Source organism: Xylona heveae (genome assembly GCF_001619985.1).
Source record: "Xylona heveae TC161 unplaced genomic scaffold L228scaffold_1, whole genome shotgun sequence".
Lineage (NCBI taxonomy): Eukaryota > Fungi > Ascomycota > Xylonomycetes > Xylonales > Xylonaceae > Xylona > Xylona heveae.
The window spans coordinates 2,322,231-2,341,518 of record NW_017264193.1 but is presented as its reverse complement, the minus strand read 5'-3'; the positions used below and the strand labels follow the sequence as shown (position 1 = coordinate 2,341,518).

Below are 19,288 nucleotides of genomic sequence, written 5' to 3'. Positions count from 1 at the left end.
TGAAAGATTGACCGTTATAACTACCAATCGTAATCTTCAAAAGGTACTCTATACAGGGTAGTTAGAGTGGAAAGCCAAAGCAAGGAAGTCTAACTACGGAAGATGGCAGTGGCTGTCTGTGAGCTTGAGCTACACTGAAGTGGAAAAGTGCGACGGTAGCGACAGGAGTCACTAGAAACGTGCCAGAGTCAAAAAGGAGGTTTAGCTAGAGATAGTGGGATCGCCTAAGCTGTCCCTCCGTAATCTCGTTGAGAAATAGGAGTAAAATGGAGCGGCGCGGGGTGGTGGGGAGACGAGACGGCGCCACCTCGTGCGTAAGCCCAATCTACTCCCCTCGTTCCTCGTCCCACATCATCTACCTCTTCCGCCATTCACACACAAGAGACCAAGTGACTGCTTGCTGGTCAGGATTGCCCCAAGCTCTCGGATCATAATAATCGCACCCTTTGCTTGCATCCACAGCTGCATCGGCTATCTGTCTATTACTGCAACAAGAACCTCTCGTTTGTCGCCCCTGCTCGCCCCTGTACTTTTGGCACTGTTCCAGATCGTGGGCAGAGCAGCACTTGATCCCACGCCGCAGGCCATACTCGACGTTACCGTTTTGGGTCATACCACCGCTGCCAACTGTCAACGCTGGTGCGGACCGCTTGCCGCCCAGGTCTCCTCATGTTTATACTGCAAGAATCGGCTTCAGTCTACCTCGGACCCATTCCCGAGCGCCAATGCATGAGTACATATTCCGGCTGAGTTGACGCAAATAATTACACGGCTATCTGAAAGGTTGCGTGTAACGTCTCGTCGTATCCATGGCGCAGACCCTCTCGTCGCCTTCGCATTCTTACACCGGTTCTCAACCAAGGTCGATTCCTCCTCGAATCGATTCTAAAGCAACTTCCCTTCCTTCGATCCCTATTCCCTCGTCTTCAGGGCCGGCCCGGAGCGGACACCTGAATTTGGATACCTTCTCGCCCGTGAATCAGAATGGGAGTTTTGAATTTGATAAAGTCTTGAAGACGGGAGAAGTAAACAAGCGGACACGAAAGACCAAGGTATAGTTCCCCGTCCATGTGGTCTGTTGCGGCGTTGGCGCTTACAATTTGAGTGCGTGACAGTCCTGGAAGCGATGTCATCTCGTTCTACGTCCCAATTTACTCAATATCTACAAAGACGCCGAGGAGACTCGGCTTCACCACCAGATCAATCTATCTGAAGTCACAGCCGTTGCCAATCTCTTAGATCCAAAAGGTCGGCGAGATTACCTTTTTGGTATATTTACTCCTTCAAGAAACTATCATTTTCAGGGGTCAAACAAGGAGGATGCACGACACTGGGTGGATCTGCTCAGACAAGAAGCTCGCATCGACGAAGAGGAGCGAGAGTACATGCTCGCGAGCCCCACGGCAAAATTTGGATCACACAATGGCATTGAGAAAGCAATGGCTGGTCGCAGGCCACAGCGACAGACAGAACGTTTCATGTCAAGTTCACCGGAACCATCAGACCACTACCTCAGCAATCGCTCTCCCAAGGAAAAGGGCGATCCACGATCGGAACAAACACGTCCCTCTCAGAGTATGGATTTTTCCATGAACGAACTCGGCTCTTGCTCGGATTTTTCAGACGTCCCCGGTCAGACAGGATTTGGAGGATCATCATCATCTCTCCCCCACTCGGAGGTGCGCGATGCGTTGGAGGAGAACAAAACGCCGTCAGCTGCCGCTCAGGCGCCAGCGGAGAAATCAGGAAAGGCTCGCAAAACGAGTGGATTGGCTGCTATGGACATCAACCCAGAAGATGAGCGTGTCATCTGGCATGGCTGGCTCTCCTGCCTGAAATCGACTCATGGAATGCGTCAGTGGAAGCGGCTATGGGTCGTTTTGCGTTCCAAGAACGTCGCCTTCTATAAAGATGAGCAGGTAATTCATGCCCATGAGTATAATTTGCATGCGTTGTGGTCTAATAGTATACAGGAGTATTCTGCTCGATTGATCCTTCCTTTGGATTCTATCCTGAATGTGGTCGAGATCGACCCCATATCTAAAAAGAAGGAGTTTTGCATGCAGATTATTGCCGAGTCTAAAACCTATCGGCTCGCAGCTCCTACGGAAGAGGCGCTTGAGAAATGTTTAGGCGCGTTTAAGAGTCTGCTTTCCAAAAGGAACAAGGACGGGCTCACTCAACCGAGGTCTGGCAATGTCTCTTGATCACTCTTCTCCTTTTTTTGTTTCACTTCACTTTGCGGGGTGGGCTTTCAGTGTATGTGTCTCTCTGTGCATGGATTGCGTTGGTAAAGGCCCGTCACTTTTTTGATACGAACTTTTTAATTTTCACCTTTCATTGGGTAGAGGAGTCCCCGTCGGTCGCGCAGCTGGTTGCGTGCTTCGGAGAATATATAATATAAACGGCTCTTGTAAGGGTTGCAATGCTTCCGATTCTTCCTTGGGGGCTTAAACAGGCGTTTAATAAAATTGAAATAAATATCAATTTTATTTTCATTTTGTAAAAATTTTTTTTTTTTTTTTTTTTTTTTTTTTTTAAAAAAAATGAGCCCTCCCATTGATAACGTCCACAACAACTGCCATTTCAGCGCTGGATTTTCTGGATTAATCTCCCTTTTGCCGGCATATCCTTTATCATGATCCCGCTCTTTCCCCTCGGAAATTTATCCTTGGGTGGTAGTTGAGCTTTGTTTTCTTTGAGTGAAATATTTACTCATACTACTACAGAGGAGGAAAGAGCAATGGCAGCATGTAATTCTCTGTATTAGCTGCGAATTCATAGGCGTTTGGCTTCACAAGGCACAGAACATTTTCCATCGAGGGCGGTTGGGTATTGTTATTCGGTGGAAGCCATTTGGTCAAGCTCTGCCTCATCTTTGTAACACTCAAAAGCAGCAAATGGACACGCAGGGATCTGGGGAAGTCATGGAGTAATCCAGTACTTGGCTTTAGGTACAGGGTATCTAATCAAGCGTGATGATGGGAGCATCTTAAGGTATTCAGTACCTGATATTTTTACGAAGCTCGATGTAGGTACTGTGTACTCAACGCTGTAGGCGTCTTTCACGTGCATTTTCGTACCAGGACCTTCTCCCTCTACTTGTAACTGCTTCCCGTCCTCTCCACGCCTGCGCCCGGCCGACCTTTGCTGTCCGCTACCCCACGTTCGTAGTGGGATTTACTGCTATTGCTGCTGCTGTTTGAGCGCCTTGCGAACCCTCGAAATCTCAGTTAACCCCATAGCAGAGGATCCATCCCTGACCTATCCGGTGACACAACAGTTTCGCACCCCACGAACACAGAAACAAGCAACTTTCCCCCTCTCTGACGCGGCCACCCCTCCATGCTGGCTTTCGTTGGGGGTTAGGAGTGCCTCGCAATGTCCGCCGCAGAACCTGACGACCCAGCAAAGTCGGCACCAAATCTCGCTGCACCTGCCAGTACCACTAGCTCTGCCGTCGTCGGTCACGAGGGCTTTGTGCAGCCGTCCTCTTACCTCCGACGACTGCGTCCTCACGCACGACCAATGGCTTCCGCGCAGCCGTTGAATGCCGTTGACAGGGAGCAGCTTCAGGGTTTGGTAGGTTTCCCTTTTCTTTGCCAGTGTTTTCTCGGCGGCTCGGACAAGAGGCCATTCTCACGGCTCCCGCCGATGGCGGGCGCATCGATGGTCTTCGCTCCATACCACCTTAGCAGTGGCTGATACGAATCTCATTTTGCTATTTAGCGTGCTATTAGAGCATTCTTGAAGGTCCGAACCAGCTATGATGTTCTCCCGCTCAGTTTCCGACTCATTGTATTCGACACGGCATTACTTGTGAAGAAGAGCTTGAACATTCTCATCCAAAATGGTAAGCCTACGACCGCATCTGTTAGAAGATGAGCGGAGTTTCTCCGCGTATAGTAACCTAATCTAATGCCGTTGCAGGAATTGTATCTGCCCCCTTATGGGACTCCAAGACGTCGACCTTTGCCGGACTTCTTACGACTTCGGATTACATCAATGTCATCCAGTACTACTGGCAGAATCCGGATGCTCTCAATCAGGTCGACCAATTTCGCCTAAACAGCTTACGTGGTACGCGCCGAGTCGTCTCTTCAGCGGAGCAATTCAGCTCGCAGTCTGCTGACCCTGCTACAGACATTGAGAAGGCGATTGGCGTGCAGCCTATCGAGACGGTCTCAGTAAACCCGCTGAAGCCCCTGTATGAAGCATGCCGGAGTATGCTCGCATCTAAAGCTCGCCGTATCCCGCTGGTTGATGTCGACGACGAGACAGGCCGCGAAATGGTGGTCAGCGTGGTAACACAATATCGCATTTTGAAATTTGTCGCTGTCAATGTCAACGAGACCCAGATGCTCCGGAAGCCTCTCAGAGATCTCAACATTGGGACATGGGAGAATCTTGCCACTGCACATATGGATACACCAGTCATGGATGTCATTCACCTGCTTGTCAAGAAAAATATCTCCAGTGTGCCAATTGTTGATGACGGTGGTAGGCTGCCCTTGCTTCCATGTGTATATCTGCCTTTTCGAATTGCAGCTGACATGTCCAAAGGAGTCGTTTTAAATGTCTTCGAGGCAGTGGATGTCATTACGCTCATCAAAGGCGGCATCTACGATGATCTCAACCTAAGCGTCGGAGATGCTCTCCTCAAGCGCTCAGATGTGAGTATCTGAACTTCTGACAAAAGACGAAAATAGCCGAGAAGCAAGGGCTAACCTCGTCATGTTTCAGGATTTTGCTGGGATTTACACGTGCTCGGAACAAGACCGTCTCGACACAATCTTCGACACCATCCGACGCTCCCGCGTTCACCGATTGGTCATAGTTGATGACAATAAATGCCTCAAAGGTCTCTTAACCCTGAGTGACATTCTCGAATACGTTTTACTTGAAGGCGAAGAGGACAGTTGAAGAATTTCTTCCCCAGTGCTGAAGAGCTCCAGACGAGCTTTTGCGAGTTTTTATTTGCCTTCGCGCGGAAACATCGGCTTTTCCTTGAGACAGCTTGATTTGCCGCCCCTCGAGCATGAAGACAGCTTGCTTTGCTGTAAATCGGAATTTTTTTGTTCAGTTATGCAGCATTTACATATGGATCATGGATGTTTCTTCTCTTTTCGGCGATTGCTTGGATCGATCTGGAGTCTAATGTCTCTTTATATCTATTCTCTTTTGTCCAATTTCATCTTGCTCGTCACAACTTTAATTCTTTGTTCATGTTTAGCTTACCTCGTTTCCCCTACTCGCAAACTCACATCACGAAGAGGCAAGAGACTCTTGTGTGTTCTTTTTCCTTTTGTCCTTTCACCACTATTAGATTGGATGCCTTTTTGGATGGCTACCTATATATATGCATGCCACAGATTTCACGCCTTCGTCTCCTAACTGATTTCGTGCTGTGCTCAGGTTTTCGCAATTTTTCTCGATTGATGACAATTCGAAGCAGTCATGACCAGCTCGATCGTATGGATCAGCAATTATTATGCGCAAAACCATGGGCTTCATAGGCCAACGGAGTATGAACTGTGTTTGTCAGACACCTTACATAGTACGACCCCATGTAGGGTGATCGACAGCCTGCAGACAGGGTTTAAACGAAACCAGACAGATATTGTGGAGGCGCTACTAGGGCACTGGGGGAAGATCAGTGGGAATATGCTGCGTCCCCACCGCCACACAAAGCCACGACGGCATTTGCTTCACACTGGTACAGGTGGTGGGTCAGTCTAGAGGGTGGTGGGCGATGGTGGTGGCAACGGTTGGCCGCCTCTGTCGATCCCTGGATCCGATGCGTTGGGAAAACTCAATATTCGCAGCTATTGGTACGACAAACGGAGAGTCAAGATGAAAATGAATATATTTCCCGCTAAACGAATAATAATCACGCAGGGACCTTGCGGATGCTATTTCTTCAAATCGCCATTAAAGAGACACCAACTTCCCGGCATACATGCAGTAGCATGAACTAGAAAGCATAGGATTGCTAATGCCATATGAGTAGCATGCAATATGCGTCCATCTATCAGGTTTTACGAATTCGATTTTCTCCCTCTCTTAGAAACTGCGCGTAATATCCAAAGTTGGTCGGATTTCGGCCCGCGACCCGACGCAAATCACAGCAGATCAGGCATTGATCAGTCGGAAAGAAACTCAAAGCTGTTTCTGCAACGAAGGCAATAACACCGAAACGCTTGATTTTCTGTTCTTGCACGCATGCAAGATTTAATCTAATCTCCTCTGACTGACGTGATTACTTCTGAGCACTAGATTTAAATGAGTCACAAAGGGAACTGAATTGATATATTTTTGGTAATAAAACTGAACGCAGGAGGTAATGTGTGCTGCATCTTGTGCCGACGAGAGTCCGACAATCTTCCGAAGGATCTTCATGAGTGCGGAGGATAAAAGTTGTCAAGTGTACGTCACGGCATATATATCAGTGCGGCACGGTGTCTCTCGTTAAACTTATGCACTTTTCCCCAACTGCGCCATTCCGCGGCCCCGGGAAAGTTGGCCCGTCTCGCTCTCCGTCCCGTGGGGCTCCCCGCTCGTTTAAGCTGCCCTGATGACCACCGACCAGGGGGTTCCGAGTGGGGTGTCGCTACCTAAAACCAAACAAAAAGGTACGAAGCACATGTGTAATGGTGATGAAGACATGGGGAAAGAAAAGCATTGACTCCACACTTTACCGTTCCAGACCCTACCCAGATTAGAGGGTCAATTGGACCCAATAGCTCTAGTTTGATATTAATCTTGATGCCGCAATAAAGTGGGCACTCTGCCGCAGTAGTCGCTGCAAGGAACGGTAGGTAGGCCGGGCAGGTCTCAATATTACCAAAAGCAATGGTCGTAGCTGGGTAGAACGGGACATTTTCGGATAGGAAGGTGCGATCCAACGATCCCTCCCAACGTATATCATTTCGCACATTGTGTAATGGTTCCGCGTGATCAATTGAATATGCAGGCCTCGCGTCCACCAGAATGCCCAGGGATGGCCAACGCATACGAATTGCTCAACATTTAAGAGTGTCGGTGCATCGTCCAAGCTCGTTACATACTCCCCTCAATTGGCATTACGATTCCTTCAAGCTATCACAAAGCTACCAAGATTCCGCTCGACTAGAGGGAGACGAAGGAAACCAGGCAAAAGACCCCGAACAAAGAACCACAGGCTGTAGTACAGCTTCTGTGAGATATGGCGAGTAAGTGCTCTTGTGCTCTACAGCTTCTCTTAACTTTCATTCGAGCCAATGGGGCAAGCAACGAGGCAATCCCTCTACGCCGTACGAAGGATGTTGATTGCTAATGATCTTCACCGCTTCTTCTAGCCAAACACTTTATATATGATCCTCAACATCTGGTGAATGAGGCATTGCGGGCCATCACCATCAATAATCCCGCTGTCGTTCTGGATGAAACAAACAAGGTTGTTTACAGAGCAGATCCCAAAAATGCTACGCAAGTGCAGATCGTTTCTGGAGGTGGAAGTGGCCATGAACCTTCGTTCAGTGGGTTCGTCGGCCCCGGCTTGCTCAGCGCCGCAGTGGCCGGTACCATCTTTGCCAGTCCCTCGGCGGAGCAGATTAGACGCGGTATCTTGAAGCGTGTCAAGGCCCAGAATGGTGTTTTGGTTGTCGTTATGAACTATACCGTAAGTTATTCCAATTGGGAGAACGCACACACAGATCCATTGAGTAGCTTACGTTTGATGTTGGCTAACAATTGGTTCCTTCTGGGATTAGGGAGATGTTCTGAACTTCGGAATGGCTGTGGAAAAGGCAAAGGCTCGCGGTTTGGACGTGGAAATGGTTGTCGTTGGTGATGACGTGGGCGTGGGCAGGAAAAAGGGTGGAAAGGTCGGTAGAAGAGGAATCGCAGGTACAGCGCTGGTTCAAAAAATTGCCGGCGCTCTCGCTGCTACTGGGTGAGTGGAGGGCCCTCAAAATTTTTTGAACGAACCCGAAAATCCTAACGGGCCTTCAAAAGAGCTCCGCTCAAAGATGTGTATGGAGTTGCGAAACTCTCCTCGGAGAACCTCGTGTCGGTCGGCGCATCCCTATCGCACGTCCACGTCCCTGGTCGAACGCTTGAGGATCCTAATGCAGGCGAAGCTCTCTCTATTGAAGAGGTCGAGATTGGCATGGGCATTCACAATGAGCCTGGCTACGCAAAGGTCAAGATGGCGCTTCCGGAACTTGTGACGACTATGCTCAAACAGCTCCTAGACCAGAGTGACAAGGACAGAGCGTTCCTCAAGATTGCACCTGAGGATGAAGTTGTGTTGCTCATCAACAATCTAGGAGGGGTGAGCCCGCTGGAGCTTGGTGGTATAACTGCAGAAGTGGCCACGCAACTCGACAAAGACTATGAAATTAAGCCTGTCAGAGTTCTCTCAGGGACGTTCATGACAAGTCTTAACGGCTTAGGTTTCAGCATCACCATCCTAAAATTAGTGGATACTGGCCTGGGCCAAGGCAGGTCAATGTTGGAGCTCCTAGATGCGCCGGCGGAAGCAACCGGTTGGCAAGCTGCAGTAAGTCCGGAGACTTGGAGCGAGAAGTTTAGACATAACTCTGTTGCTCTGGATGAGGAGCCACCGACGGAGCCAACCAACCTTAGAGGTATCACACCCCATGGGTCACCCAGTGGGTCTGCTCAATGCTAATATTTTTGCAGTCGATCGCACATATCTCCAGGAAGTCTTAGCATCAGGCCTGAATAGGCTCATTGAAGCTGAGCCAGACATTACTACCTATGATACTATTGCTGGTGATGGTGATTGCGGTATTGGGCTTCGACGCGGTGCTGAATGTGAGTGTGTCCACTTACAATTTCCCCCACAAATCGGACGCTGACAGGTATAGCCATATTGAAATATCTTGAGAAATATAAAGGGACAGATGATATAGTAGTCGCGCTAACGGATATCACACGAATCGTGGAGACAAGCATGGACGGAACCTCTGGTGCTTTGTACGCGTAAGTTAATCCATGTGTTAAAGCTCGGGGCTAGGAATCATTGCTAATTTGGGTAAAAGTATATTTCTGAATGCACTTGCCAATGGATTGCGCCTGCAATCACCGTCAAGTCCATCAGAAGTGACTCCCGCAATCTGGGGCAAAGGGCTGAAATATTCGCTCAATTCTCTTGCAAAATACACGCCAGCCCGCCCTGGTGATAGGACCCTTGTCGATGCATTGGACCCATTCGTCGAAACATTGATTGCGTCAGACGATCCGAAGAAGGCAGCGGACGCGGCAAGAAAAGGAGCAGAGAATACGAAGGGGATGGTGGCGAGTTTGGGACGGACAGTGTATGTCGGTGGTGAAGGATGGCAGGGAGTCCCTGATCCTGGAGCGCATGGACTGAGTCAATTTCTCACTGGGCTAGTTGAAGGACTGTCAAGATAGAATAGTAATGAGAGCAATGAAATATTCTCAATTTTTATTGAACGCCGTCCCATTTTCCAAATCATCAATATGATACATTGAGCGTTGTTATGGCCAATCCGACTGCCACACAAAGCTCAGCTCAACAAGACCAGAATAACTGAATCGCCTCGTAGGAACCTGAGTGGTGAATATTAGCCCCGACCCTATTGTTGTAATGTGCAAAGTCAGACGCCTCATCACTCACATTTTACTGATAAACCTGTCCTTGTTGACCGGTCGGCCCTTCTTCCCAGACGCTAATCTTGGCGTCTCCGTCCACATTTCCTTGACATTTTCTAATACCATATTGCAGTGTCGGTCAAAGGCCTTTACTCTGGCAAGAAGCTTGCGGTTGTTTCGGCAGGAAATCAGAACTTGTGTGTGCGAACGCACCGCGGTCTGTAGGATCGACAGCGGGCCGGAAGTGAATTCATATTCCTCAAGCTGGGCAATCTCGTATTCCCTATTCAATATATGGGTCAGAACTGTGATTCTCGAGATGATTGAATAGGAAGTTGCGCTACTCCTGCTGGACGATGGGAGGCTGGTCAAGAAGGGTAAAACGTACGTGAGCTCGTTGCGCGGCTTGCTTATCAGCTCTCTGCGGGGAGAAAATAAGAAGTCAGCATTTAGACCCAGAAAGAATGCGCTGTCCGAGAAAATGAGTCACATACTGAATCTTTGCGTCCGCCATGGTGGAATATAAGTTGATGGCTACCGTCGTACTGATGATAGCTGTAGTCTCTCACACAGCGTTTAGAAGAAGTGAAGTGCTTGTGTTCCATTCTTGGTTTAGCGCGAAAATCGTCCTGGAGACTTGTGCGCCACTCAATAAAAGCCACGCTATCCTGCTTGAAGCTTAGTGTGGCTGACAGGTCAGGTGTTTACCCGTTTGGCACTCGCGTCTCTGACTGGCTCTTTCCCTTTGGCGATGGCGTAACGCGCAGCTACACGGACACGGTCCACGAACACGGCACACGAAGCTACACGCTTTGTCTCAAGAATTCATTCCTCTTATTATAAACTAATACAATACTACTACTAGCTCAACCTTCAACTCCAATTGTCTTCGCTTTCAGTCTTCTTTCTCTTTGACAATTACCCTCACATGAACTCACTTTGACAATCAACTCTCAATATTTTCCCCTGGTATATCCTTATCAGTCCCACGATCGGCTACAACAGCTCCCCACCATTCTGATCCTGGCAAAACATCTCAACACGCCATCTCACACGGGTACAAATCAGCTCTTTTGATCCCCGATCGTCTACGCGTGCTCGCCATATACAATTTCTTTTATTCATGCCTTTGACTCGCACTTGAACTATCACGGCTTCAGACCCTCTAGACTGTTGTCGGTCTGGTCCTGAGGGGACGTGATGTCTTCGCCGGCGCCAAGCGCGATGAACGCGATGGACTCTCAGACGCCCCCTTCTTTTTCGAGCTCTGGGATGGTCTCAACCGGATCTGCTGATTCAGTTTGTGAGGGTGTTTCTCTCCGTCCCATGAGAGGTAGGTTCCACGGTGCGAGCAACGAATTTTCTACCGCCAGGATTCTCACGCGCAACGTTGGACTATAGTCAAGGTGCTCTACACATTTGATGATCAGAACAAAACAAATTGCCTTGCACGATGGCCCCATGTTCTCAATATCCAGACCGCATTCCTCGACGAGACAACCCAGATTGGAGTCATTGAGCTGAAAACGTGCATTCAAGCCATAGTCGCCGCTAGGTAAGACTATTCCTTCAGCTTTTCGCGTTCGCCACACGAGAGCTTTCCCTGTCCCAAGGCAACAGCAGCGCTAATCTTTTTTGCCCTCACTTAGTCCAGAACTTGTGGCAAAACTTGGTCAAGATTACACAGTATACGCTTACGACTACTCCGAATATGAAACGCCTCTGGTTGGTCAAGGGATGCTATCATGGGTTCTCGCTTCAGCTTCATCCACACCTTCTGCGCCAGCTCATCAATCTCGTACTATGATCACCGGTCGTGTCTGCAAGAATATACTCGGGCTGTTTTCCAGCGGAATACAGGAAACACTGGAGGTGAAGCTTCGGTTGGTGCCAGTACCGACATGCCTTCAAAGCGAATATCTCAACAGCATGGAGAAGTACCGTGAACTCAGCAAGCTCATACCCCAAGGCTTTGATGCCAGCGCGTGGACCAAATTCCTCCAAGAGAATCCGCAAGTTGCCCAACTCGCCAGCCGACCAGACTTTGCAGGTCAAATTTCAGCGTCAGCGGAGAAGGAAGGGGCAGGAATGGAAATAGTTCAGCAATTGCTGAATCAGGGAATGTTATCAAATGCCGGTGCCGACTATCCGAATTCTTTTGAACTGCGGCCATACGAGCGAACTGGAAGTTTTTCCACAATGGATGCCAATAGCCCATCTAGTCGGACTGCTACCCCCGCACCGATCCTTCAGGCGTCAGCCGCTTTGCAGCAGAACATCGATAAGCCTTCAAGGCCATCTTCAAGGGCGTCGAACACATCAATGGCTGGACAGAGAAGACCAGCGGCTGCTGTAGAAGCTAGTGAGGCTCCGGTTACGGAGGAAGGACCCGTGAAGAAACGAGCGCGTGTGACCAAGGCCGACTGGCATGGAAAGTCCTCGCTTGGAACGAACACAGACTCCCTCCGGGTAGCGGCGAGCACTGCAGCTTCCATTCGCGTTTACCGGCCGGTGCCAAAACGTCCTGGGCTTTCTGACCAAACACCTTCTGAGGGAGTGCCTCGCGCCCCCACCCCTCGTCCCTTCATGAGCGGTGATGTGCCCACTCGTCGGGAGACTGCTCCGCCAAGCCGTCTTCGACGCGAATCGATTGATGATGGCTCAACATACCAATCACCTTACGCGTCACAAGACTTTTCTCATAACGCTGTTGGGTCTCCAGCGTTCTCGCCTGAAGATGGTCCCAGTGGGAGCTCAGCACCGACTCCAAGCAACATCGCTTCCTCGCCTCCGCTCATGCAGGCCATATCACCTGTGCCATCAAGCCCTGCCTTGCCGAATCTGCGATCAGACTTTGATTCTGGTTTCATGAGTGGTCCTATTGACGATCTGTTTGAGGACCGGGGGGATGATATCCGGCCACCTCATGACGATGAGAATGAGTATGGCAAGTATCGAGGCAAATCAGCAGGACCGACAGCGGCAGCTGCAATGGCTGCGACTACCTTCCCTCAACCCAACAGCGGATTTGAAATTCGTGAGGTTAATCCTGGGCCGCCCGAACTTTTGCCCAAAAAGATGCTTCCTCGAACCTTTGACACGCAAAGGAAACGAGCAATTCGCGCGCAGTCGGCTATGCTGAGTGATTCCCCCGCTCAATCGGAGGACAACGCGTCAGGGCCGCATCGCCCGAAGCCTGCTAACAGCATCAGACCTAAACCGCAACCTATTTTGCCCAAAGTCGCGTCAACCGAGCGATCGTTGTCGCCTTCGTTGCCACCCCAAGCATCTCACACCATGAATCGAACTGCCTCCACCGGATCTCTACAGTTTCCATTGGTGGCGGCCAGTGATCCTGTCCAGCCTCCACCAAGCAGTCTTCAGCGCTCGCAAACCTGGGCGGCGCCATTGGTCCAGTATCCTGCTTCGGACGCGCCCACTCCTATGACATCTATTGAACAAGCAGAAATTGCCAAGCAGCGGAGCGGATCGGGCGCGAAGCGGAAGAAGGCGATTCAAGATCGACTGGCAACTTCTATTGCAGCTGGAGAGATGCCACCGTATTGCGAGAACTGTGGGGAGATTGAAACACCGACCTGGCGTAAAGCCTGGACAAAGGTATATGATGGGTCTCCCGATCACATCAAGCTGTCCGAGGAAGATGGTGGCGTGCTTGCGTGCGAAGCATTGCAGCGCGACGGCAATGGGAAGACCATCTTATACAGAATCATCAAAAAGTCTCTCTTGGAGGAAGATTCCGGTTTTACGGAGATTCTTCTCTGCAATCGTAAGTTTGGCGTTGTTGATCTCTCAGTATTTTGCGTTACGTTGTTAGAAGGTGAAGGCACTGACCGGCATCTAGCTTGCGGACTTTGGATGACGAAAACCAAATGCATGCGGCCTCAATCTGTTTGGGCGAAACCAAAGAAGGATCCTGGTGAGAAGAAGAAGAGGCCGCCGAAGAAGAGGAAGCCCAAGGGATCGACTCCAGCAGCATCAGACGCTCCTACACAAGCTGATAATCAAGCCTTAACAACCGCCGCTGAGGGTACGCCAGCGGCTGACTCCCAGGAAGAAATCCAGCGGGATGAGGCAGAGGATGAACTCAAATTCCCGCCTGCGAAAAGACCCAGGTCCTCGAGCATGCAGATTCAGACATCGACAAGCCTGGAACGGAGCAAAATGTCTGAAGATGCGGCTGTGGTGGCCCTTCAGCGAGCTATTCAGTCAAGCCCTGCAGGATTCCTCGGATCGCGCCAGAGCCCTATTGAGCTGGATGACTTGACGCCCAAGCCAACCCGACGAACTCTATTTCAATCTCCTCGCAAACAAGGAGAGGTTAAAGTTCTGCAAGACAAGTCGCTTCCGAATATCATTGCTCAGCCGGTTATTTTACCAACAGAGCCAACTCTCATGGACCCTAACAACAAGGAGAACTACCCGCCCAAGGAAGACGGTGCTGTTCTGGAGGGTCACATTGCTCCGTTACGCGCAAGCACGCCTCCACCCAGCAACCACCTTGTTGAGAAGCTTCTCAAAACCCCCAGTGGATCTGCGAGATCCAAGAGTTCTTATTCTCCTGGCATGCTAGATCTCCCGCTACAACCAAAGACTCCGGCACGTTCACCTTCCAAGACTGGCGAGCTAAGCTTGACAGAGATGACGCCGTTTACGCGTCAACTCAATCAGCTGCTTTCCGAAGCAAACTTTTCCCCGGGACGTGGCTTAGATTTTCAGGGTCTTCTTCCTCCACTCGAGAATGCTTCTCCTAATAGAAGATTTGACAATTTTTCGTTTGATGCGCAAGACATGCTCTCTACAGATATCCATATGCCAAGCTCTCCGCCAGCTTTCTTCTTGCATGAGGATGAATCCGCGAATACGGTGCAGCTCTGGAGCGACTATAATCTGCCGGGTAGTCCATCGGCAATGGATATTGACTCTTTCCTCGAAGGCGGCAGCGGAGTTGAAGGCAGCAGCGAGCGGGGATTGACGCAGGATCAGGGGCCTAACAAGTTGTCTCTTGCACATGTACCTTCGTCTGAGCATCGCCAGCCAGCTCTTGGCGCCGATTTTACCGCTCTTATCGACGAAGTCGCTGGTGGCGAGCGTCAGGTGCCGGCCTGATTCAAGTCTATTGCGCCCGCTGATCTCCTTGTCTTGGTACTCTTTTTCCTTTTTCCTCTACCAAACTTCAACATCTTTCTCCATTCTACTTCCTTTTCGGCTTCCGGCCACTACGACATTGTCCAAAAAAGAATCTTTTTCCTCAAAATTATTCGGCCTCATTACTACCACGAGAATCGGCAAGCCGCTTGCCGAGCCATTATCTACCTGGCAAAACCCCCACCGAATTCTTCCTTGCGCATCTTCTTTTTACCCTCATCAAATCTTGATTTATTATGCACTACTAGCGATGGCGTTATGAAAGGTTGGAGAAATTCCTTTGTCTGCCTGCTGCATCCTTTTGCGCATTTGTGGCCACAGCCATGGCAGATTGCATCATCTGTGGGCTTTGTTACTCCCACAGACTCTCTTGATGGTTATTGATCTTTTTCGCACGACCGTCACTTATTGCATCGATACCTTTTTTCCTGTTTACTCACCTTCTACATGTTACTGCAATTTTCCAAAAATTCTTCATTTTTTTTTCTTTGATAGAGATGACACGAGCGTTGATACTTTTTTCTCAACCCCAATTTCTTTTATATCCCCCATTTCAATTTTTTTTTACCCCTCTCTTGATTCATACGACGACGAAAAGCCCCTCTGGGCCATGTCGAATAGGATGTACCCTTTTGTTCATACCTTTGAGGCTCAACTTACTTGTCCTCTTTCCGTCTAACACATGACACTTTTTTAAATTTTTCGATCCTATTCCTACTAGGGGAGTAGAATTACAATCAATACCATATCAGAAATATCTATGACATTCTATGAAAATCATCTGGTCCAAATCAATGCCGTTATTCGTAATCCGGATTTTTTTTTTTGTTGTACGTTGTCCGTTTTCCGTTGTTTGTTGTTTCTTGTCCTGCTGCCCCCCGTTCTACATTTAGTTTGTCCCACGTCCTACGTCCTACGTTAGTCGTACAGTCTCTGCACTTCAAGACAGATTTTCCAACACAACTAGGGGCCGGTGAAATACTTGGAATTTTTAACATTTTTTTTCTTTCTTTCCTATGCAATCCAAAGAGTCAGTTGCCAATCGGAAAAGTACCTTAAGTTAGAGGAAGTACAAAGCACCTAAGCCCATACAAATCACGTGCGAGGTTCAATTGGAATCTTGCATAATTGCATAATTGCATAATTGCATAAATAGTTGCATAAATAGTTGCATAAACACATGACCATTTGCATAACTGCATGATTAGCTACTGCGCTGGCTAAACGCGGCTTCCCACGGCTTGAACTCGACGACACAAAAACTGTAACTAAAGAACGGAGCTAGATACCTTAGATACCAAAGGTAAGTACGGAGAGTGTGTGGTTTTGGCAAAGTTTTTTTTTGCAATTGTATTATTTAAGATATAAGTGGTATCAAGTATCAAGCTAACAAAGCTCAAAAAGACTCTTAAAAAAAGTGATAATGAGCGATGGAGCCAACACACCGTGTGATTTGTTTGCAAGCAGCTAGAACACTTCCCCGCTGCTGCTGTTGCTGCTGAGTCCAAAGAACAAAAGAAATTTTGGACATGATAAATCCCCCTTTTCCACGCCACGGAATAATCATCCCAATTCAACGTAAACCATGCCCGGGAAGAACGAGAAAAGAATGTTACCGAAAAACCCCATATTGACAAGCCGCAGTAAAACGCCCAAAGACCTCCCTCAGATAAAAAGGGTAAATAAAGAAAAAAAGGAAAAAGAAAAGAGATACCACGCCTGCCAATATACCCTGTCGTTTCCTTCGTTGCTTCATCTGCCGGGCGTAACATGGGGAAAAAAAAAAAAAAAAGAATAATGGAAAAAAAAAGGCAGCAGAGGACCAACAGTCCAGTATCAATACCAAAAAGCTGCTCGAATGGCGCCAAATTTTTGTTTCCTCCTCATTTCCACTGGTGGCGCCGCAAAACACCGCAGAAAAACCGAATGGTAATCGAAGTGGGAAAAGAAAAGTATTAAAGAAACGATATCATGGATCGTTTTCAAATTAAAAACGTAAGAAAATGTAAAAGCCCAATTCACAGCGATGCCGCAAAATCTTCAGTGGTAGGGAGAGTCTCTGATTGGGCAGGAGACTGAGCTGAAGAGCCTGCTTGCGACGAAGCCTCTCCTCCGTCAGAAATGACCGATGGGAGAGCAGACATTGCGGGTGATGCTGCGAGGTCTTGTCCGGGAACACCAGAAGCAAAGCCGACAGGCAGACTGATTCGCCTTGCCACCATCTCCTCAAAGCTTGGGTTGCTGCCGGACCGACCTATATCAAGAGAGGCTGCTCGACCCGGGCCAAAGGGAGAATACCCAGCGTCCTTGGACCGAGAAAGGTTGCTGACCTCACGATTGAGATAGTCTCGAATGGAAGCGCAACCGCAGCTACTGTGTTTCAAGAGCTCACCCTTGAGATACAGCACTTCTTCTCGCAGCGAACCGCACATGAGAGCAAGCTGATTCTTCTCATTCTGCAGATCACGAGCGCGTGTCTCTAGGTTGCTTGTCCACTCCTTCTTCTTCTGCCGGCACTTGCTCGCGGCTAAACGATTTCGTTCCAGAAACCGGCTTCGCTTGGGATCTTCCCCAGGATGTTCCTTGGACATTGCGGCCATCATCAACTGCTTCTCCTCCTCTGTCGGCTCCGACTTGACATTTGTACTTTGCTTGCGACGGCGCTTCGGTGAAGCCTCCTCGCCAGCATTGGCGGACGGGTTTGTCTGCTTGGTCCTCTTTCTCTTTGGAGCGGCCATCTTACTGGCAGCTTCTGCTTCCTGGGGAGACTTGGGGCCAGAGCCATTGGCTTCGGTGACTTCATCTTGAAATGTGGGTTGAGGAGGACCAAGGACAGGCGAAGCTTCCTCGGGTGGTGTAACTTGGCCAAAACGGCTGGTTGACGTCGGGCGCTGTGGTTGCTGTTGTTGTGCGTCTTCGAGAGGTAGTGGTTTTAAGTTGAGGGGCCCCGGCGCAGATAATCCGTCAAAGGACCACTCATCTGGTGAGTGGTCCAAAGACGACGGCGGTGTTAATCCTCGCCCACCAAGTGCCGCCTGAAACTGCTTCTCAGATTGTGGTTGTGTCTTGTCTAATGACGCGCCGTCCCAGAGAACCGACGAGAAAAAGTCGTTTTGAAGCGAGGCTTGAGGATCAATGGATTGCGGAGACGGGGCGGCTTCGTTGCCGTTTAGACGCATAAAGGACGAAGCAGGGTTCATTTGCGTCCGAGCGAATTCTTGCTCTTTGTCGGTATTGGCAGCTCCACTCCTAAAAGCAGCATCAAAGACATTTTGGTCTTCAGAGTCAGCCAGAGCCGCCGTGAAGAATCCCGGCGTGGGGAGGGTGTCGGAGAGGGTTGGTGGCAAGTAGCCTTGCACAACACCAGCCATGTTGCTGGTGGCTATTTGGCAACGAAAAAAATATCAAATGCGAGCAAAGTAATGCTACGTCAAGCTATCTTTGCTGTCTTTCGACGAAAGATGAGGAACAAAGATGCAATTTGACGATGATTATGCTTGAGGTATATAGCTCGGTGAACTTGGGAACGCAGAGACAAACAGTGATGCCGTGTCAATGTGAAGTGCAGCAAGAATTAATGCTCTCGAGGATCACGCTCAGGTAAATTGATGGACAAGGTGACCAAGTATACTCGGGAGCCAAAAGTGAGAGCAAGTCTGGATGGTTGCGAAGGCGGCGATAGTTAAATGAGGGAGAGGGGGAGGAGGTATGTGAGGGAGAGGAGGGCGGCTCGGGAGTGTTTTGGGGGATCAGTTTCGGACCGTCTGATCCGTGGGGGAAAGGTTCGAAGGGCAAAGGGAATTAGAGCAGGAGATGGAAAAGTGAAGAAAGGCGGATATTAGCTCCGGGCCACGATATCCATCCAATTGGGGCATCACAGAGCAGCACCATAGTTAAGGGCCAAGCAGATGGGGCTCGGTGGGGTGGCAGGAAGCTTTTGTCCCCTCGGGGGGGGTTTATGGTTGTGGCCGTGCCAGTAAGAAAAACGCAGACTACGTGACTAACAAGAACGAGGGAACTAAGGTATCAAACAGAGTAGCAAGTACCCGGATCAAATCATCTCAGATTATTATAATAGGCTTAGGGAAGGTGCTGCGTGTACTGTAAGCCCCAAGTTCGAACTTTGGGTTGTTTAGGCCGAGTTTGATACGACTATACCGGGTCCAAACAAGATCCCCCTCCAAAAGGGCCCGTTCGCGGCAGAAGGCAGAAGTGGGAGAGAGGGAAGTTTAGGCTTACTGATTGGTCGAGAGGACAATGGTAAAGTCCAGAATGGAACCCCCTCCCGAATGCGAAAAAAAAAATGGCAGTAGAAGCGGGAATAACCAGATACTGGTAGAAAAGTGCCCAGATGACCAACGCTCATTGGGGAAAAAGGCATGTTGATTTTTGGCCTGCGGGGGGGCGAACGAGGAAAAAAGAACGGTAGAGTACAATGGTAGATGCCGATAGCATCATAGCGGGTCTTGGTAGCGGTGACTCTGCTGCGCCCCAGTTTTAT

At 49.3% G+C, this 19,288-nt stretch overlaps 6 protein-coding genes across 6 annotated transcripts; 3 read left to right on the top strand and 3 right to left on the bottom strand.

Annotated features, from left to right (window-relative positions):
* The first annotated feature begins 375 nt into the window (after nt 1–375).
* L228DRAFT_243138 (PH domain-like protein) lies at nt 376–2,462 on the top strand. Its single transcript, XM_018331615.1, has 3 exons — nt 376–1,052; nt 1,116–1,919; nt 1,974–2,462. Exons 1-3 carry the CDS (start codon nt 810–812, stop codon nt 2,205–2,207), a joined length of 1,281 nt encoding a protein of 426 aa, XP_018192197.1. The 5' UTR covers nt 376–809; the 3' UTR covers nt 2,208–2,462.
* A 1,270-nt stretch (nt 2,463–3,732) lies between these two features.
* L228DRAFT_206691 (CBS-domain-containing protein) lies at nt 3,733–4,923 on the top strand (the record flags this gene model as incomplete). Its single annotated transcript, XM_018329685.1, has 5 exons — nt 3,733–3,853; nt 3,931–4,080; nt 4,144–4,500; nt 4,564–4,673; nt 4,744–4,923. Coding segments are annotated over 5 exons (918 nt in total), but the record flags the coding sequence as incomplete, so codon positions are not given.
* Nucleotides 4,924–7,755: 2,832 nt separating this feature from the next.
* L228DRAFT_243134 (DAK1/DegV-like protein) lies at nt 7,756–9,466 on the top strand. The gene is made up of 5 exons (XM_018331614.1): nt 7,756–7,933; nt 7,996–8,630; nt 8,686–8,820; nt 8,874–8,988; nt 9,048–9,466. The coding sequence occupies exons 1-5, from the start codon at nt 7,773–7,775 to the stop codon at nt 9,418–9,420; spliced, it is 1,419 nt and encodes a 472-aa protein (XP_018192195.1). The 5' UTR covers nt 7,756–7,772; the 3' UTR covers nt 9,421–9,466.
* L228DRAFT_243132 (small nuclear ribonucleo protein Sm D2) lies at nt 9,456–10,186 on the bottom strand. The gene is made up of 4 exons (XM_018331613.1): nt 10,116–10,186; nt 10,010–10,042; nt 9,647–9,904; nt 9,456–9,579 (listed from the first exon to the last, which is right to left on the bottom strand). Exons 1-4 carry the CDS (start codon nt 10,133–10,135, stop codon nt 9,537–9,539), a joined length of 354 nt encoding a protein of 117 aa, XP_018192194.1. The 5' UTR covers nt 10,136–10,186; the 3' UTR covers nt 9,456–9,536.
* A 5,783-nt stretch (nt 10,187–15,969) lies between these two features.
* On the bottom strand, nt 15,970–16,682 carry L228DRAFT_16097 (hypothetical protein). Its single transcript, XM_018329395.1, has one exon. It carries the CDS (start codon nt 16,557–16,559, stop codon nt 16,056–16,058), a length of 504 nt encoding a protein of 167 aa, XP_018192193.1. The 5' UTR covers nt 16,560–16,682; the 3' UTR covers nt 15,970–16,055.
* A 123-nt stretch (nt 16,683–16,805) lies between these two features.
* L228DRAFT_235684 (hypothetical protein) lies at nt 16,806–18,158 on the bottom strand (the record flags this gene model as incomplete). The annotated part of the gene is made up of 1 exon (XM_018330752.1): nt 16,806–18,158. The coding sequence occupies one exon, from the start codon at nt 18,156–18,158 to the stop codon at nt 16,806–16,808; it is 1,353 nt and encodes a 450-aa protein (XP_018192192.1).
* Between the last annotated feature and the right edge of the window lie 1,130 nt (nt 18,159–19,288).